This window comes from Neopelma chrysocephalum, unplaced genomic scaffold (assembly GCF_003984885.1).
Source record: "Neopelma chrysocephalum unplaced genomic scaffold, ASM398488v2 Primary Assembly neopelma1_142, whole genome shotgun sequence".
Lineage (NCBI taxonomy): Eukaryota > Metazoa > Chordata > Aves > Passeriformes > Pipridae > Neopelma > Neopelma chrysocephalum.
The window spans coordinates 30,844-51,281 of record NW_020897804.1 but is presented as its reverse complement, the minus strand read 5'-3'; the positions used below and the strand labels follow the sequence as shown (position 1 = coordinate 51,281).

Here is a 20,438-nt window from a genome sequence, read left to right as displayed (position 1 = left end):
TCACCAAACTCCTTACATCTTTCTATCTTTTTTACTAGAACTGCCTGTTCTTTGAGATTGATTTGTGTGTGCTCTGTTGGTTGGTACAAGTGACATTATTCAGACCACTGTTTGTTAATAGTCTCTTCATTTAAGTATGTTAAGTGTGTAATTAGCTTATGACAGCTGCTTTTCTGATTCATAGTCTGGTCCTGTTGAAAACGAACTGGCAGCAAGGAATAGTAGCTTAGTCTGTAAAAACTGTGGCTATTTCACCAGTAGTAACTGAATGGACCAGCATCTATCAAGAGGTGGAGTAACACAGTGAAACTAAATCCTGAGTACAGATTCATAGACCAGTTTTATCAAAATTGAATGGCTGAAAGCCTTACAGAATTTGCACCCATGCCAACCTCATATAGTGTGTAAGTTTGTATGAAATTAAAAAAATGAAAATAAAATTGAAAATTCTGTTTTTGTTTGAAGATGGCAGCCAAAAGTCCAGCAACTGATTGAACAACTCACAAATAAATTAAATAATTGTGCTACCACTGTCAAGACTTCTAAAGTCACTCAGCCAAAGGAATTTAATTTGACTGTACCCAAACCACGTGCCATTCCTCTACCTCTGCCAACACATCTGCCAGTACTGGAAAAAAGACGACCTGTAAGTTGATTTATGATTTGAAAAACTCTAAATTTTATGTATGCTTGTGCACCAAATCTTGATAGGGGAGTTAATAACCTCTTTTAAGTAAGAATAGAAAATCTACAACCTTTGACAGATCAAAAAGGACTTCGGCAATAATCTATGTTATTGAAGGTCAGATTTCTAAAAAATCCACAGATAAACTAATTCTTTTCATTTCAGTGAATGTTGTGTAAGCGAGTTGTAAGCCAAACAGAGGAAAGGGAAAAGGTTGGTTCTTGTAGTCATTTTGTGACTTTCAGAGGTAGAATTACAAAATGGGTATAAATTGATGGCAGCATTGATACAAGTGTTTCTGATAGTCCTTGGCTTTGTAAGATGCTTGCTTTGGATAATGCACTGAAGCAGGTAAGAAAAGAACATTGAAATGAAAATGTTTTATTAACTTACATTTTTTGTAAATGAACTTTCATTAAAATAAACAGAAAAGCAATTTAACCGGAAATGAGATGGAGTCTAGGTTTGCAGCTCCTCCTTGAGGGTGGAATTTTATTCCTTTCTAACTGTATTAGTGCTGAATCTGTAAAATTAAAGTTTTTCCAGTTTAAATTCATTGCTCATCCTCAAATGAGACTAGATGCATCTTTGAAATACTAAGTTGTTATTTTACTGATTGTCTCAGATTGTGGTTCAGTTACACTGGTACAAATCAGAGACCCACAACTGGTTTTAAGTTATCTCACTGGGGTAAAGCAAACAGGATCTGGGATCAAGCTGCTGTGAGTAACTTTATAAGGACTCCAAAACCATCTGTATTCAAATGCAGTGGGAAGTGAGCTTGGAAATCATAGATTTGGGCATTATCTGCCACCTCGTATTAGCACTTCAGGTTTTAAATAATACATGTGTTGAATGCTCTTAGAAACCATTTACATCTTAGGATGGCAGAGCAATTTAATGGTACTGTGTTATACAGTTAATGGGATTTTACATTGAAATAGCTTAATACCAGGATCTGAAAAACTGCATTTAATAACTACTTAATCAGTATAGGAATGAGTCATGTTGCTATCATTTTGGAACCTTTATGCTGTGCAGCCCCTCTTAGAATAAATTTGCTTTAACACAGATGCATTTAGTGAAGTTCATTTGGGGTGTTAGGATTATACTAAATTTGGTTTACATTCTGGCCAGGTCTGCAAATTTAAAGCTTGTGTGAATCTAAAACCAATAGTGTAGTAGTGACACATGTTGTACTCATTTCTGTATCTATCTCAGCAAATTAAGCTTCACTTTAATTTGCCATATTGTTATCAGTATCACCATTTTACATCCTGAAAGGAAGAGAGACTGAAAAGACAAGCTCAGATGGCAAGAGTCAGTAAAGTGAGAGTTTATTTTTGAAATTTAACAATGAAACTACTCACTCTAAATATTTGGTTTAAATATTATAAATTCTTGTCTCCACTGGCCTTTGCACACAAGCACATGGATGCAGACACAAGTATGCACATACACACTCACACATTCATAAATACAATTCTACAAAGGAGTGCTTTCCCTTGAAGTTTTCAAAGGAGACAAATAGAGACAGGTGCTTAAACCTGATAACATGCAAAATTATTTGGACACATTTAACTTCCTTGGATATCTTGGCCTAGAGTGATGAATAAAATCCACTCTTTTAGTATCAGCACTGTACCAGAACAATAAGATTATGCAATGATTTTATTTTTAGATTTTCTGAAAACCAATAATATATTTTAAAAAACAAAAAGGCTGCACTGGGATGTTATTGTAACGCCTTTCAGCCAAATGTCACGTATTTTTTAGATATTTTCCTTATTATTTCAGCTGTGTTTCATGAATGAAATTGCTGATTGTTTAAAATAACTAAATGGATGAAATAATTTAGGCAATACAGAGGATTTTGTTTGCAAATATACAGATCAAACAATAGATTTATGATCTTCTTATGTATAAAAATAGAAACCCTTAATACAATAGCATTGCATTAGCTTGTCCTTGTCCACCTTACAACAATAACTTTTAAAAAATAGAAGAATGATGAAATTTTAGAGCAATTAATAATTTTGTTCTTCCTTAAACTTCTTGTGGTACCTACTCCCAAAATAAACCTCTGGTTAAGGGATATCCACACAGCCTGTGTGAGCCTGAGCACTGGCTGGACAGGGAAAGCAAGGTTGGTGTCTTACTCCCAGCCCCCTTTTTTCACATTTGGATTAAGTAGGTACAGTTTGGCCTTTTTGATCTCTCTGTTGCTGGAATTTACAATTTACTTACAGTGACTTCTTATCTTCTCCCAGCAACTGGGTAATTGCTGTATTGTCTATCTGTCTGTCTGCCTGGTACTTATACCATGGTGTCTGAGGGCTGAATTACAAGGCTAAGAATGTTTTTGAAACAGACCTGATTGAAAAGTCCCCTCCTTAAATTACTTGCAATAAGCATAGCTGTTTCTGAGGTGAGATTTTCAGCTTACATTGGCAGTCGAGTGCAGTTTTGCAGGTAAAGCACATGACTAGGACAGAGAGTGAAATAAACTGATACTCACTGTGTATGCAACCATTTGCACATCCTCTGGGCTTTAATTTCTCCATCTATGAAAGCATAATAAAAATTCTTAGATACTGCTGGGAAATACTTTCATTTCTGCTTCACTTAAAAAGCTCACAAAAATACTTGAGCAGTCTCACCAGTGCATTTCATTGCTAGCTTCTTCTGTTTGTGCATTTATTGTAGCTGCAGATAAAGATGTCACATAGTAAAGGCAGTGGAAAGTCACAGAACCACAGTCCATCAGATTCAAGACTTTTTGAAAGCACAGCTCTTTATATAGTCTAATAAAGCTAGATGGGATTCACATGTTCCCTAAACTGATCTCCAGTACAATACAGACTATACATTTCCCCCATTAATTCTTTAATTAATTTTGTAACTTCTAATTGATCTAGAACATTTTTAGCAAGATAAACATTTAAGCAGATGCCCACTAAACTGTCAGACTATCTCACCCACATAAAAAGGAGACATTCAATCTTTTTTCAGAGTTTGCTCTGATCAAAATTTGTTGCTCAAGCAAATCTTGAAATCTCCCCAAAGTCCCTAGTCTCCTGTTGATCCCTATGACAGCCATACAGTCACTTCCTGATCATTTTAGCTGTAGCACTTTCTGATCTGTGAATGCTTTCCTAAATCTTTGATTAATGCTAGGAGGGCCCTTTCAGTCCTCTTCCTCCAAACATTTAATCCACACCTCCAGTGGTTTTCCCTTACAAGGACATTGGGACAGCCATGGTAAACCAGAGCAAGGGCCCATTTTGCCCAGTGTATGTTTTCCAGCAGTGGCTAAACATAGATGTCTGGGAAGACCAGAGGGATGGGACAAACATAGGTGCTGCTTTCTCCACCTGCCTTCTCAGTCTCCCACCATTTCAGCTCAAGGACTTCCTCAGTTACAATGAAGTTCCTGGGTATTTATTAAACTTCAGAGGATTTCTCTTCCCAAAACTTCGTTGGAGTCCCTGTAACTTGTTGCTACAACCACACACGGAGCTCCACAACTTAACTTTATTCAGCTGCCCTATATGACTCAGTGCTGTGAAACTGAAGTTTGAGATGTCAAACAGAACTGGTCCCATTCTGGCAACATTTTTTTCCCCTTTGATAGGGCCTATAGGACTTACTATTGTTTTAGCCTTTCTTGTACTAGTTTAGCTTTTTTTTTTCATTTGACCAGAGATTATATTACATTAGACAGGACTGAAAAGCCTGGGTAGTTCCAGCTAATTGAAATCCGTCCCTGTCTTCTACACTGGCACTAATAGAAAAGAATCAATATTTAAAAAATAATTGCTGCTGTTCTGTGGTAAAAGTGAATGTGTCACTTGGAATGTTTTACATCCTATGTTCTAGAGATTTTTCTCTTTTAATATAGGTTCCTCCAAGCACCTACAAACCTCCAAAGGAAATAAAGCAACTAGAGGAAATCAAAGAAAAAAATTTCCAAAAAGCAAGCGTAAGTGTATTATGTTCTTGTTCTACTCCTTCCTTTCTTCTAAACTTGTTCTTCCATATTGTTCCATCTTCACAGATCTTAGAACTTTATCTGAAACAGATCTGCTTTTGCACCTAAATTTTGCACCTTGTGGCTCTTTCTCTATAGAGTCATGAAGTTTGTATCCTCTAATCTGTTCTAACACCCTTTCCCCATCTTCTTTATTTTATTATTAATTGTCTGAGGCAAGATCCACCTTTTAGTCACTGTACAAGTACCACATGAGAAATTTTGTAAGTGGGCATATAAGATAGCAGAAACATGATTACTTCCTTGTCTTCTCAAGCTTGAAGTAGTTTGATGGTTCTTTTACTCCCACAAGAAATGTGGATATTTAAGGTATTTGGTTATTAATTAAGGGTTCAAATTATAAAATATGTTCAATATTTTTGTTTTCAGTAGTAACTGATAAATAACCATGTCATCATCCACTGTTTTAAAATATCAGCAGACTCTGACTTCTTTTTTCGTGCAGACTTCATACTCTTTCCTTCAGCAGCTGAGAGAGCAGGAAGTCATCGTGGCTTGTACACAGTCTGTGTGTTAAGAGAGCAGGAGAAGGGAGGCCTGGAAAAACAAACAGATCTAGTTATTTTATCCAAACTTTGACATGAATCTTGGTCAATGATTTAGCTGCTGTCATAGTTAAAGCAGATTGTTATAATATTCTCCTTGGAAAGGAATTAATTTAATGTCCATTTACACTTTCTTTCTCCCTCCCCACACTGCAGTCACCATATCCAATTAAATAATGGTATAAGCTTGATAAAAGGTATTGCCATGTGACTCCTTATTAACTGCACTCTCACACCTCCATTCTGAAAATGCCTGACTCTAGTTTTCACTGGCCAGTACAAGTCCATTCATCATTGTTCTGGGCTCTCCTCATGTCCTTGTGAAAGGGGCATTGGATTCTGTTTCGAAACTATAGTAAGTGTTTAATGTGGGATAGATTCTAGGGGGATAAACTTTGCATTCCTTTCGCTGGCCCATCACACTATCTATGCTTGATATGTCATTATAAATCAATAAAACATTATTTTTTTATTCTTTTGTTATTTCCATATTGTTGAGGAAGCACATCTCTATTTGTCTGTGCACTTATTTGTACATTACAAACTTCTTAGAAAAACCAGGAAGGAAAAGCTAAATATCACAGTGCCTAAATTGTCAAAAATCTATGGCAACTATAAAATCACTTTACAACCAGCCACATTCTTCAGTAGAGAAAATGCACGAATACAAGAAACAAAGGAAAACCACCACAGAAATTATAGCTGCAATAACAGCAGCTTTTGCCGCCTCTGGAAATGTTATAAAAGGCATCCAAAGCATTCACAAAGGTCAGTTCCCTCGACTGTTTGCTAAGAAAGCTGAAATGATGGGTCCTAACAGAAATATGCATGAAAAAAGCCATTTTTTTCACAGCATTTCGGCAGAAGCTGTAGCTGTCATTATAAGAACCATGTCTGAGCATCTGTGAGGAGTGAGAACATTGGAAGCCACACTCCAGACAGTTATGGAAGCACTGGTGTTATCAGCTGCTGCCCAGAAAACCATTAGAAAATCTAGTCTGTGTTTCACAGCTCTGATTAGGAATTTGGTTTACAACCAAAAGAAATACACAAAAACTGGAAACATGGTTGCCTGCGCTTCCCTCTTTAAAATGACAGGGGGAATTAGTGCCAGAGGTGTGCCCATTGAAGCAATCCCTGGTGCTGTGATCCCCTGATCATAATCTTCTAATGTAACTCAAAAACAAAGCCATTGTTTGTCAGCTATGTGGAAATAGTTACTACCAATGGTACTCATGTGCCATGGATAATTATGATGCTTTTGAGTTGAAATCTGGATGAGCAACATGTTTCATGTGGATGGACCTATCAAAGGCCTGATGCCCTGTGCAGAGGATACAACCACACAGAACTGTGTAGAAAATCAAGAGCTGCTTACTTCAAGTCCTTAATCAGAAATTAAAATTCATATAAATACTAAGTCAAGCTTTCAGGGTCCGTCTTGGGACCAGTGTTATTTAATGTTTTCATTAATGACATAGATTAAGGGATCAAGTGCACCCTCAGCATATTTGATGCTGACACCAAGCTGAGTGGTGCTGTTGACACTCCTGAGGGATGGAATGCCATCCAGAGAGACCTGACAAGCTCGAGAATTGGGCCCATGGGAACCTCATGAGTTTTAACAAGACCAAGTGCAAGGTGCTGCACCTGGGTCGGGGCAAACCCCCCATATCAGCAGGGGCTGGGGGATGAACAGACTGAGAGCAGCCCTGCTGAGAGGAACCTGGGGGAGCTGGTGGATGAGAGGCTGGACATGAGCCAGCCATGTGCACCTGCAGCTCAGAAAGCCAACTGTGTCCTGGACTGTATTCAAAGCAGCAGGATTGTGGCCAGCAGAGAGAAGAAGGAGATTCTTTCCCTCTGCTCTGGTGAGACCCCTCCTGCAGTGCTGCATCCAGCTCAGCACAGGAAGGACATCAACCTGTTGGAGCAAGTCCAGAGCAGGACAACCAAGATGATGAGAGGGATGGAGCACCTCTCCTATGAGGAAAGGCTGAGAGAATTGGGATTGTTCACCCTGGAGAAGAGAACACTTTGGGGTGACCTAACTGTGGCCTTCCAGTACCTGAAGGGAGCCTACAAGAAAGATGAAGAGAAACCTTTGACAAGGCCATGTAGTGACAGGGCAAGGGGGAATGGCTTCAAACTGAAAGAGAGTAGGTTTTCATTAGTTGTCAGGAAGAAATTCTTTACTGTGAAGGTGGTAAGGCACTGGCATGTGTTGCTCAGAGAAATTGTAGATGCCCCATCCCTGGAAGTGTTCAAGGCCAGGCTGGATGTGGCTCTGAGCAACTTGGTCTAGGGAAAGGTGTCCCTCTCCATGGCAGGGGGGCTGGAACTAGATGACCCAAGCCATTCTATGATTCAATGAATAGACTCTGAGATTAGCTTAGTTGGTTAGAGCACAGTGCTAATGCCAAGGTTCTGGGTTTGATCCCGGTAGGGGCCACTCATGAGTTGGACTCGATGATCCTTGTGGGTCCCTTCAAACCCAGAATATTCAATGAAAATAGTGGTCAGGGCTGCAAGGCTTTTTGAGACAAAATTATTCTTAGAGAATTTAAATTAACTCTTTAAGTTAATTGTTGTAATTGCAGGATCTGCTCCTGAAAGCAAATACTGACCAGTTCAGGTGTGCAACCATGAAGCCTGAAAAGAGAGAGGTATGCTACAAAATACTTCCTTACCTAAAAATCCCCCAATATGAAGATGAAAAATGACTGAAGTATTTAAAGATATCTCAGAGTATTTGAAAAATTATATTTACTTGGTCTTAGGAATTATGTGGTATGATTTATAGCTGTACTGTCATTTCACATCCATATACCAACACTTGCCTCTTTGGATGCATAATGCACAACCGCCTTTTCTTCTGGTGCTGCTTTATTATTCTCCTAATTATGAGACAATCAGCCTTTCTGTGAAACTCCTCCAACAAGTCTCCAAACTGGCAATATTTCTCTAAATCCACATATTATTTTTCCATTAACTTTTATGCCACAGAGCCGCCAAGCTGAGGGAATAACAGTCCCATTCATACAGAATTCTTGCTTTGGTTGATTCCCAGTTCGCAGTTATGTCACTAAGCTATGTATGTAATATATGCATTTCAGCATCACTGCTGCATATTCTATTCACTGTGTTCATCCCCATGATACCAGACAGTTTCACATCAGTATCTATAGCTAACATGATAAAATTAAATTAGTAACCATCAGTAGAATTCTACCACTAATTAATAATTTCATGAAGTGTGCTTTGACACTCTATTTTGTCCTCCCAGTATCTATTTCAGTTAAAAGCTGAATTTATTTACATATATATAAGTAATATTTCATAGTCAAACAAAGCATCACTTACTTTTTACCATTATCTTAGTCAATAAATTTTAGTTAATATTTAGACCTACATTTCTGTGGTCATTTGATTTGAAATTTTCCCACTAAATGGGGTGTACATAGCAAGTTTTTGTGGATATAACAATTCCAAAATATGTCCCCTATGTATTTGTTACTCTAGATGAATATTCAAGTGTTATTTTTGATAAATATCTAAATTTTTTTGCTGAATAATTGAAAATCTGTTTCTGAAATAAAACCATATATTTTGGTTTGAACTGCAGAGCACACATGACAGTATGAAGAGTAAACCATCATTCCGGGCTCAGAAGATCCAAAGTAAGGTGAGAAACCTTTAAGGAACTGATGTCAGATGTGCTTGAAAATTTTGGAGTGAAAAACACACTGCAAATCCTGTAGTGACACAAACTCTCCTGGAATCCATGTTTTCACACTAAGGTCTGTGGCCAGGAGCATGGGATGGATTGGTCTATGGCTCATAGATTTTGTCCTATGCACCATGAACAATCCACAAAGAAATGATCAGGGAGCAACAGTAGCGTGGCTACTCCATGAGGGAAGAGAAATAAGGAGCCAAAGGTAATGAAAGCACAGGCAGTGCCCTCACCAACCAGGACACAGTATCTGAACGTGAGAAGGTTGGTGGCAGTGACAGGTTCGCTGACAGCAAGTCACCCTTGGGCAAACCAAGGCAACAGGTCAGGTCTGGAGTCTGCCCTAGAAGTCCATTCAGGTGACGAGGCTACAACAGCAACCTGCATCCATGACAGCAGGAGACAGAACCGGAGAGTCAGCCAGGAGTGGAAAAAATCCCAGCACAATGGGAAAGGGCTGAAGCCCATATCTGAGCTTAAGTGGGGCTCCCAGACCAGTGAGCAGAGGGTGTGAGTGGAGGTTCCAGGGGAGGCTGGTCAGGGTGATTAAAACCTGTTGGTTCCCTGAGGGCTCTGACAGGTAAATTGTGTGCAGTTGCACCATGTAACCATATTGCCTTTACAGTGTTTTCTGTTACAAAGGGAGAAGATTTTACATAATATGGTAAGAATTGAGAATCATCCCCAGGAAAAAAAGATTTGTAAACCCTTGGGTTAAGAACTTAGCATAAGGACAGAAGAATCTTGCATCAGTAAATCACTGTTTCAAATGAGATCCTAAAGAATGCTGAGCAATCATTCCAGCTAATGACTGTCTGATACACAATATACAATCAGGCTGGATGTTTGTCTTGTTTCCTTCAGATGCATACTGAGGTTATGAAATCCACTATACTGATTGCTTCTCTTCTAGGATTTCCAAGGGTCAGGGAATTGTAAACGTGGAAAATGGGCTGTTCGGCATTAATGGTGTAACACATGAAAACTCACGTTGCTGTTTCTGCAATAACTGTACTACAGATGATCTTCAGTCTTGTATTTGTTCAATCTGTCACCTTTCATTTGTTTCAAGCTCATATGCAGAATAATTTAAGGTGGAAACTGTGCTTGTATCATGATCTCAAATATCTCGTGAGCAGGTCTGCTTGTGTGTTTAGGGACAGCTCATATATATCCTGAAAAGACTATTTGGGGAACTGGGCATCTGGCAACTATTTCTAAAGCCTATCTGGCATTTATCACATACCAGAGTTATCTTTAATAACAGTATCAGCTACTCAGTCTGCTTGCTTATAGTCCAGCAGCATTTAAAGTACAGAAAAGTAGTAAGATCTCAGTTCCTTCTGCACAAAACAGAGCCAACCCCTCCCCCAAAACAGGAAACATTTACATAGTTAACCCAAACACACATGACTTGTAATTATGTGGGCTCAGTTCAAAACTCTGTATATTCCACTCCCTTTTCTGATAATATAAAACCTTAATGTGGACTACTGAGAGTCAAACCATCTGCCCAAATTGCATAAGAAAAAATATGGATCTGGCATCCTCTGGCATTGATCAGGGCCACTTCTAAAACCTGCTAGTGTCTCCTCTAGAAGCATAATCAGTTTTATCTTGTCTAAACACATTTGCCTTAAAGATTGGTTAGGTGATATTCAAGATGGCTGCTTAACTTTCAAGCAGAGATAGGCATATAGTTATTGACTTCTAAAATACTTTCTATTCCTGTTGCCTCCTACCTGTGCAACTCTGTGAGTAGACAAACCCTAAGAGGAAAGTTTATCCAAGATGTATAAATAAGATTATAACCTATCCTCAAATTAATGAGATTATATAATGTTTTAACCTACTAGTATTTTCCTTTCCTCTTTTTAGAACACCCACACTATATTAAATATATTTTTTTTCCATTTCAGGCACATTTACTATGTGCAGCAGCAGCAATTATTTCTCTTGCTCTTCCAAACTATCCATTCATCCTTTTCAGTGGGAGAAGGAGACAGTACAAATGCATCATCACTCTGTCTCAGTCTGCCTCTTGCTCATATCGGGCCTTGCTCTTTACATATTTATTGGTTTTGGTGAGCTGTAGCGTGTTCATTAAGTGGCAATACTGAAAACAATTTTTTTTTTACAAGAACTAGAGTGTTCTGCGATTTTCCCAATTATTTCCATTTTCTCGTCTTAAAAAAAACCAAACATATCTCATGACAGGAAGAGAATGAGTAAAATTCAGAACTTCTTTGATACTATATGACATAGAACAATCTATTCAGTTATTTTACTCATGCCTGCCTGCATATATCTTGGGAGTCCTAGATATTTTTTACTGTATTGCCATATTTCTGTTTCATTGTTATACAGTCATATTTCTGGTCAATAAACTGCAAAACTGAAGCTAAAGGTATTTCCATAATCATTCTTAGTTCAGTTCTCTATCCAAATTATAGTTGATAAATACCAAACATGAAATCTGTATACATAGACAATTGTCAAAAATATGAAAACTTCTACGTGTGTCTGAGAAAATGCCCAAGTTTACATTTTTTACACAGTAGAGTACCTAAAATAACAGTCTGGCAAGTGACTGTTCATATAATGCAGAAACTCTGAGATGTATTGAGAAGCAGACCAAAAGGTAGAACGTCATTAGGCATTAAGAAGAGTAAGTATAGTGGGTCAAACAAAAGAAATAAAATACATTAGTTTTGAGCATTTTCCTACATTCTTCAAGCTATCACAATTTTGTCAAGAAACAGACAACTATTTAACTTTTTGCATTAAAATATGCCATCTATGTAAAAACATCTTAATTCTACTTAGTGAATTTCTGATGGGAATGTGTTTTCTATCCTCAACCTACCTAATTAATAGAAATTATGAAACATGCTTTTTTCCAGTTAGCTCATGTATTTTAGGAGACCGCAGTGCATATTTGTGCATACAATATTTGCAGTATGTAGTTTGAGTGATTCTGTGCATCTGTTTCTCAGCCACTCATTAAGTTCTTAATTTGGAATTTAAATACGTGTTTTAATTCTGAACACAGAACTTGTCTGGATTTAAGTCTAATGTGTTGTGATTAAGCTTTGTTTTCTGCAGGAATGATCCCAGTTTTTATCCCAGCAGCAGTGCTTTGCCCTGGTTCAGATCAGGTCTCTTACATGTGTCTGCAAAGGTGATCCATTTTTTCCAAATAGCCTACTTGAGCAGGGAACAATTTTAGCTGGCAGAGAAGTTGTTCCCTTCCTCCCTCAGTATTTAGAGGTTGTCTGGTAGTCAGTCCTAAGGCAATACTTTGAAGAACTACAAAGCAGCCACAGGGTCTAGTCCAACTTACACCATGAGGCCTGAAAGTCACTGAGACCTGTACTTCGCTTCTTCTATCTAGAAAATGGATATGACAATGGGTGATGCCAGTTGTCTTGGAAATACAAGTTATAATAGTGATTATTTATAAATTGCCTCTGAGACCTTCCTATGAAAGATTCTGCTTATGTTTTACTTGAATGGTTTTGGCTAACTGACTGTCTTTCAGAGAAGTGGTTTATTGTCTTTGTCCAAAACAGATGGAATCCCTTCGCACTGTGTATATGAGCACTGGAAGATATGACGGGAAGTGAAGACATTCTATGGGATTTGACATGGTCCAGGAGTGATTACAAATTTATAATCCACTTGGGGGACTTTGCTGATTTCTTAAGCAGCTTGAGTGGTTTATGAACAGCATGCAATTTCATTGTGAATGTCAGATTAATGCTAGATGAATGCTTTAAGCAAAATTTATGCTGTCTTGGGTCAATTTATTTAACCCACTGAAATGTTTTTATACTCTGTTTTATGGTTTACATTACTAACAACAGTATATGCATTCCCTTTCCTGACAGATTGACAATATACCCATTAAATTAAACACTGCAGCTATTTTGAGGGAGGGTGCCCTCTATCAGAGGAAAATGGAAGACGAGCTCAAGAGGTATGACCACTCTCTTTCTAGAATGACTTTTCACATCTCTGGATGTGGGATAATTAACCACATTCAAAATAATTAAGTAAATTACAGGTAAACTAAACTAATGGATCTGTTGTAAGCATTTGGAAGCTACTCTATAAAGATGGTTGACAAATAGAGAGAATTGGGTTGAAAAAAAATGTACATTAAAGTAATTGTTTTTCTGTAGATGCTGTACAGTGTGACTGTGTTCTGATTCAGCACTCTGGTTAGAGTCCACTTGCAAAGTCCAACAGGGATCACTTTTATATTTATTCTGATTCTCTAGAATAAATAATGACCCAAATACACATCTATTTCTGTGTCCTTCCTAAAGGTGCATCTGTAATAAGCCAAATAATTTCATGTATCTCCATTTTCTTCAATGGTTGTGGTCAACTACATGCCAAGTTGGATACTTGAACTTGTTCATATGTATATAAAAATACCAGTCCATTTATATCACAGTAAGATATGGCGGGCAAAGATGTGCTGCTCCTTGAGGCAAGATAAGCCAGGAGCTGAGGGTGACAGCAAGACATTGTAGGGACAGTGTCCTCACTGACAGCAGCTCAGTTCCGTGTTACCCTGGCAAGGCAGTGGAGCAGGTCCAGTGACAGCCAGCAGGGTCAGCCAAGGGCCCAGGGATTGCAGGATGAGTCCAAAGTGATGAGTCAGGACCGAGGTCCAGCCAGGAAGCCAAGTCAACAAGGTCCTAGGCTGGGTGCAGGCACACCTGCAGGATAGCTTAGGCAAGGCTTTTAACACTGGCTTAAATGTGTCTCCCGGGATGAAACTCTCCACACACACCAGGACTTTTCATATCTCTCCCTCACACAGTTCTTTTCACTCAGCCCAGTCCTGTGTTACACGGTCACACTGCAACAGAGCTGTCTTTGAACACAAGCACTAAATCCTGGGCGGTGGTGGTGGGGTGGGAATAAGAGGTTGCAGATCCTTTTGGTGCACTTAGGGCTCTAAGGAATCCTGACATAAGGATTCCTCTGACATAAGGAATCATTATTCAGCAGGATAGGTTTTCGCAGGATATTAACTAGGGAGAGGGTGACTCCTGGATGGCCACTACATGTGGCAGGATTCAAATTCTGTGAACAATTTCTATTGCATTTCTGTAGGCCTTGCTTGACATGACTAGAAGCTGTAAGCTGTAATGTTTATGCTTATAGACTGTGTGAAAATATGCAATGTTTATACTTGTTAGCTGTGTGTCTAGTTATAAGGTTTGAGAACATAGTATGTTTATAGTAAGAAAGCCTTGAGAAACTAGAGATAAAGGTACACCTGCAAATTTCAGAAAGCCCCTAATTATGAAGGCCTCTACATGCCAAGTATTATGTCAGACCGCGTGGACAAAACATCAGGTCCAATGAACTGGAGACATGAGACGCGTGTACAGACTGAGCTATCCAATCGCCTTATTGTAAGCATGTGCCCAAAACAAACTAAATTGTATAAAAGTTAACTTATTTAAATAATAAATTGAAGCTTGCTGATTCTCATATTGAGCGTCACTTTCTTCCCGCGTCGCGACAACTACAGATTGTATTCTGTAACTAGAATTACAGAACATTTTCACTAAAAATTTTAAGAAAGATTAAACCTCTATCATGTCATCTTGATTTAGTATTACTTCTAAACCACCTGACTTAGCAGGTGGTTAGCATTTTAAGTCCTGGAATGACTGTGTAAGGTTGGACTTGGTCTTTCAACCTTTCAGGTTTCAGTAGATACATCAGGATTCTAGCAGTAAGACATTATACATCACTCAGGTTCTGTTATCAGCTATGTATGTATATTGAGGCTCTTCTGTATTACGTATGATACTGTTCACTCTAGATGGCAGAATTTGTTCTACTCAGCAAAGGAATAGATTTTCCCTGTAACTATTTTACATTAATAAGTTTAATCTTCAGCTGCATTTAACACACAATAGATATATATAGATATGTATATATATACACACATATATATGCATTGGGGAGCAGCAGTAAGACGCAATTCACTGCATGTTTGTGTCTCTGCCGTAGTTATTGGATCATTCCCTCCTCTGCTGCAGGACTTTGATGGGCCTGCCCCAGGGCTTTGCTAGGCTTTTCTCTCTCAGCTGAGCACAAAAAATAAGACTGTGACTTTGCTTAATAGCTGAATACTTCTTTGCCTCATTACAGCAATATTATTTAATTGACAGAATGCAAAACAGAAACAGAATTAAGCAGAAGTTTTTAGTTCTCTGTGTTAAAGTTGCCAAGAAGATTGCCAAAGAGAAAAGTTATTTGTTATTTCTACCTGTAAGGAAAGCAATCCTCTGAGAAAATGTTCATACCTTCAGCCTGATTCTCTCTGTTCCTTATGAGAATCCATACGTAGCTAAAGTTTGCCCTCTCTTGGGGCTCTGTTTTACTGAAAACTTTCAGGTCTGTGCCCTCACGCACTTTCTTCCAGTCTGGCTTTCTCAGGCTTTCCTCATAGTAGAAACACCTCTTAGACTGGAATTAAAATATATCTGCCAAGTGACTTTGCAATGACTGACTTTTTTCTCAGCAGAGATCAAACCCTTCCTATCACAAAAATCTACTGGAAATGTTTTATGAACCAAGGAAGGGCTGCAGAGCCAGATCCCTAGAATAGTATGCTCTTCTTTTCTCTCTTGTAGAATTGAAAATTTGGAACAAGGGTTTGGAGACCCATCTGAATTCTTGGAATGGCAAAAACAGATGCGTGGAAAAGATTTGGAAGAACAGCTGGCTGAAATAGAGTGTAGGAGGCTTCAAGGGAAACTGAGTCATGAAGAGGCAGTTCTAGCCCGTCAGAATGTAATTCAAGAAAACAAGAAAAAAGCTGATCTGTTGAGGGAAGAGGTAATGCATCCAGAGATGCTCAAATTTTGCTTACTTTCAATCAATGTAAAACATACCACAGATAATACCTACTATAAGAAGGTATAAAAATTCTGTGCAGCATCTTTACTCACTGAAGTCTGCAAACAAAGGAAAAATAGTGCTATAACTTGCAGATACAGCAGTGCTTGTACATTTAAGTACTTTTTACAGGTGATTGATTTGATTGATAACAGTTAAGAAGTAAATTGAATAAAAGTAGAAGGTTAAAGCATGGTCCCCTATATTCCCATCATTATGGAAATCCCTTTTGAACAGATACTGAGATACAAAGCACCATTTGCAATGAAATCAATAAAATATAGGAGTAATTTCTTTATCTTGTTAAAATGAGAGCCACAAATATGAAAGAATTTGTTTTCTTAAACTGTTAAAACTCAATTGACTTCATATTATCTGACATGCCTAGGTCTCTCTTAGGGGAAAACTCAGGCAGAGAACCCTCTTTGGATCCATCTGTATGGAAAACTGAGTATTTTTGCCAAGAAACAGTTTCACACAGTTTTTGATCTGGCAAATCAGTTTCCCAGAAACATTGCTAGATCTTTTCATTATTTTCCCAAACTTGCTTTACATTTTCTATAAACTAAACAGGTGATCAATAATCAACATATACTATAGATTTTAAACTTTTCATAGCCACTGTCACAGGCTTTTCTTTTCTATTAGTCCAGTATGTTGCTATGCCCTGTAGGCCAGTAATTTTCTCTTGACCATCTCTCACAGGTGTCTCTCTTCAGTGTCCCAGCAACGTAAGATGGGACAGCAAATGTACAAAATTTTGATAAAGACCCTGCTGCAAAAGGGAAACTTGCTTAATGAACTCCTTTTTTGTCCTGTAAAATCTTTCAATCTTTTTTTGGCATTGAGTCTTCATGTTTGTTTAGATAGACTGTAGCAAGGATTTACAGTGAACCCTACTATGTACAACTGATCATAGTGTGATCACTCACACTCATTCCAAAATTATTGCAATTGTTATATTCAATGCAATTTCAGAGCATATGTGTTTTATTTGTTAACAGAAATGCCCCAATGTGAATAGATTTGAGGATGTGCAAATAAGACTTGCTCTAAGCTGACCAATTCCAGGTAGCTTTGCCTGTCAACAGATGCCAGCAGGGTATTTCATCCACATGCAGATCTCCAGACACACTGAGCACCAACAGCTGTCGTGCTGACCTTCCTCCTCCCTTTAAAACTCTGGTATTACATCTCAAACAGAAAGAACGGCAAGGAATCTAGTCTGGGAAAATCCATTTTCCTGCTTCTTATTCCTTTCCTCTAATAAAGAAAGGAACATGGTAGCCACAAGTGGGCTATGTTACAGAGCTATGGCTTAGGCCCAAGAAGATCCTGTAGGCACATAAACAGCTATATATTAGATTACCACACCTCTTCCTATCTCACAACCAGACCCAGAAATGGCTCTTTTTGTCTGCTTTTAGAAACATGTTGGAGGGAATTATGGAAAATAGCAGCAGAAATGTCATGGAGGGCAGTTGTGAGTAAATAAAACAAAGAAGGGAACTTAAATCTGTGTCTCTTTCTTGTCCCCAGCCAATGTCCTTTGCTACTTTTGTGGATGATGTAATAGTTTGAATCCAATTGTCTTTGCCCTGTTTCAATGATTTGAGGCACTCGGGTCACCAGCCATCAGGAGTTGTGTTCACCTCTTTGTTTGCAATTTAGAAAGCGGAGCTGATGCACCAGCATGCAGAGAAACGTCTACAGGAACAGAAAGAAATGAAAGAGCTGGCGGAGCAGGTCATGGAAGGACACAAGAATGTAAAGCAAGTAAAAACAAAGCTCCAGGAATACAAACAGCAGATAGGTATTTATATATTGCCAGAAAAATGAGAGATGATGCTAAATGTCCCCAAATTACTTCATCTTTCTTTTAGTGGACCAATTACAATTTTTACAGAGGGGAAAGTGAAATTGAGGGAAAGATCCAGGCTGTACATTCCCATGAATGTATGAATATGAATTCCAGGAATAAGCTGGATAGATCAGAAATTCTAAACTACTGGTCATGGGAATTAATCTTTGCTTAAATGAGAGAAATAAAGCACTAATGTTCTGCAACAAGTTTTCCTTCCATCTAAAAGTAACACGTGAATGACTCTACTTTTTGTCAAGTCATGAAGCTCAGATTCTTGTGATTCATATCATTTTTGCCTGGCAACTGGTGTGAAAGAATCATGGCTCAAGATTATTGTCTTCTCCAGAGAAGGCCATCCAGAGAAGAAGATGGCTATTTAAAGAAAAGCCATCTTCTAGAAGGACAGTATCACAAGGGAGAAGGATGTAACACCTCCAAGATAGACCAGTTGTTATGATGAAGGGAAATAATGTTACTCATCCTCCATTATCCTTAAAGAAAATTCTTCAGTTAATGCATTTGCTAATAAAGCCCAGGCTGTTTCACTGACATGGTTGTACATATTTCAATGTAATGCCATGTTTAACATCTACTGTATGAACAGACTGCCTCTAGTTGGGCATATCTTGGTGAGGAGACTTTTCTCTGCTTGTGTATCTCCATACTTATATCCGTAAGGGTTGAGGCAGACAGAGTGTTAGCCACTCCAAAATGGACTAGCAGAGCCCACTGGCCTTTGCAATTCAGTGATTTCTAGGATATACATAGCTTGAAAAACTATGAATATCTTCTATTGTATAATATCCTTTTATTAAATAATGAAATAGTATGCACAGATGAGAACAGAAATTACAAAGCAGTAATTCAAAGTGCCTGTGTATGTATACAGTACATTTATGAGCTGAATAGAAGGATAGATAGTGGAGGTGGGAAGTACTCATTTGTTTTTCTAATGATTCCTCCCACCAATGCCAGACTGTTCCCTCAAGTACCTTCAAATCAGTATTACTATCATTATTCACAAATGCATATGAATTTTCCTCCAGATGGACTACTTGTTAAAATAGGAAACCAGCTAACAGAGATTAATTCTTATCTTTCAGCTCAGCAAGTTTCTGAAGAAAGTGGAGAACTTCTTCGGCAAGCTTTAAAAGAAGAGGAGGAGAAGGCTAAGAAAAGATATGAACTAATTCAAGAAATACGAGCTCTTGAGTCTATACCTGGCATCAGACACAAGTTTGTTGACTTAACAGAGGTAAGCCCAAAAAGCAGAATTACTGTTTTTACATAAATGTGTCCTGTATATGTTTCATATATTGAGGAATCATGTACTGCATGCAGATATATCACAGTCTGGGTGCATTAAGTACAAAGTGACCCCATAACGCAAAGGTTAGATTTGAAATTGAACTTTCCCGAAATTATAAACCAAAAAATTTTATCAAGAGCAATATTCTGATGGTAAGTGAAAACTTAGTTCCCTTGAACCTTCTTTGAATTTTGCCAATAGAACCTGGGTTTCCCGATATCTTGCGAAAAGAAACTAGCAAGTGATTACAAGATGTTCTACCCATATAAACGAATTCAAAAATTTGTCAGTCCTGGGTAAGAACTGAATGAACACAAACGTTGGACTGAGGTATAGCTGTTCATATTGCAGAGGTGATAGCCATGGTAATTAGCAAAATACATTTCCTTTGCTTTTAAAACTGTCACCATTCAGGTGTATGAAAGAGATGGTCAAGAGAACCCAAAACCTTCTGAGCTGTTACATATGTACTGTGCAAATGACTTGTGTGTGTTTAAGTCTACAGGAACTGTATCCCAAACTTCTGTTGATGCACAACAACTGATATGCCCGAGATTGGGCCTTGTAATGCCCAGACTTAGGCAGCATCCAGAAATCTGTTAACTTAACACTAAATCAGAACCAGATTAGCTGAAAATACTTTTCCATTTTTCTTATCTACACTGAAAGAAGAATAACATAGAATAATGTTAAAAGACACTAGCAATTTTAAATCACAGAATCCTTTTGTTTTGGTGGTTTTTTCCTTTCTTTCATGAGTACTCAAATGAAGAACACAAAAAACATCCATAGCTAGTCTGCAGAAATCATACAGAAGGAACAGGTTTTCCTTCCATGGGGCTGTTGGAACAATCAGGGTGATGCTTTGGTTTTATCTCCTGCTCCTCTGAATAGAACTGAGCCACTAATTGATTCTAAAGCTACCTGTCTTTGCAACTACCAAATAAATCCCCCATCTCATTTATCAGATTTTAGAATGCATTTAATGTCAAATGTGAAAGAAGTGAACAAGAACAAAATCAGCTCCCCAGATGTCCCATCCTCCGTTACTCTCCTTGGTTGCCTCTATGGCTTCTCCACTTCTTTTCCAGCCAAAAAAGGCAATTCTCTTTTTTCAAATGCAGACTTCTTCCACCCATTTGTGAAGAAATAATACTGAACCACAATGGAAAAAGCAGGTAAAAAAAGTGAGGAGCACAAAGAATTATCCTACACCACAGATATGGTAAATGCCAAAAGGTAGATTTGTACACTCTGTCAACCCTAAACAGATCCTTTAGTATGGTCTCACTGCACATTTGTTACCCTGATGACT

At 38.2% G+C, this 20,438-nt stretch overlaps 1 protein-coding gene across 6 annotated transcripts in view; it reads left to right on the top strand.

Annotated features, from left to right (window-relative positions):
* CFAP99 (cilia and flagella associated protein 99) overlaps nucleotides 1–20,438 on the top strand; it is a 58,304-nt gene that overhangs the window by 24,547 nt on the left and 13,319 nt on the right. For 5 of the 6 annotated variants that reach the window (XM_027699915.1, XM_027699917.1, XM_027699920.1 and 2 more), the window contains 8 exons: nucleotides 466–646; nucleotides 4,587–4,667; nucleotides 7,882–7,947; nucleotides 8,907–8,966; nucleotides 12,908–12,996; nucleotides 15,686–15,890; nucleotides 17,622–17,763; nucleotides 18,918–19,069. In XM_027699915.1, the coding sequence (XP_027555716.1) occupies nucleotides 466–646; nucleotides 4,587–4,667; nucleotides 7,882–7,947; nucleotides 8,907–8,966; nucleotides 12,908–12,996; nucleotides 15,686–15,890; nucleotides 17,622–17,763; nucleotides 18,918–19,069 (976 nt within the window). The remainder of the gene's footprint in view (nucleotides 1–465; nucleotides 647–4,586; nucleotides 4,668–7,881; nucleotides 7,948–8,906; nucleotides 8,967–12,907; nucleotides 12,997–15,685; nucleotides 15,891–17,621; nucleotides 17,764–18,917; nucleotides 19,070–20,438) is intronic. The other variant, XM_027699918.1, reaches the window with a different exon arrangement.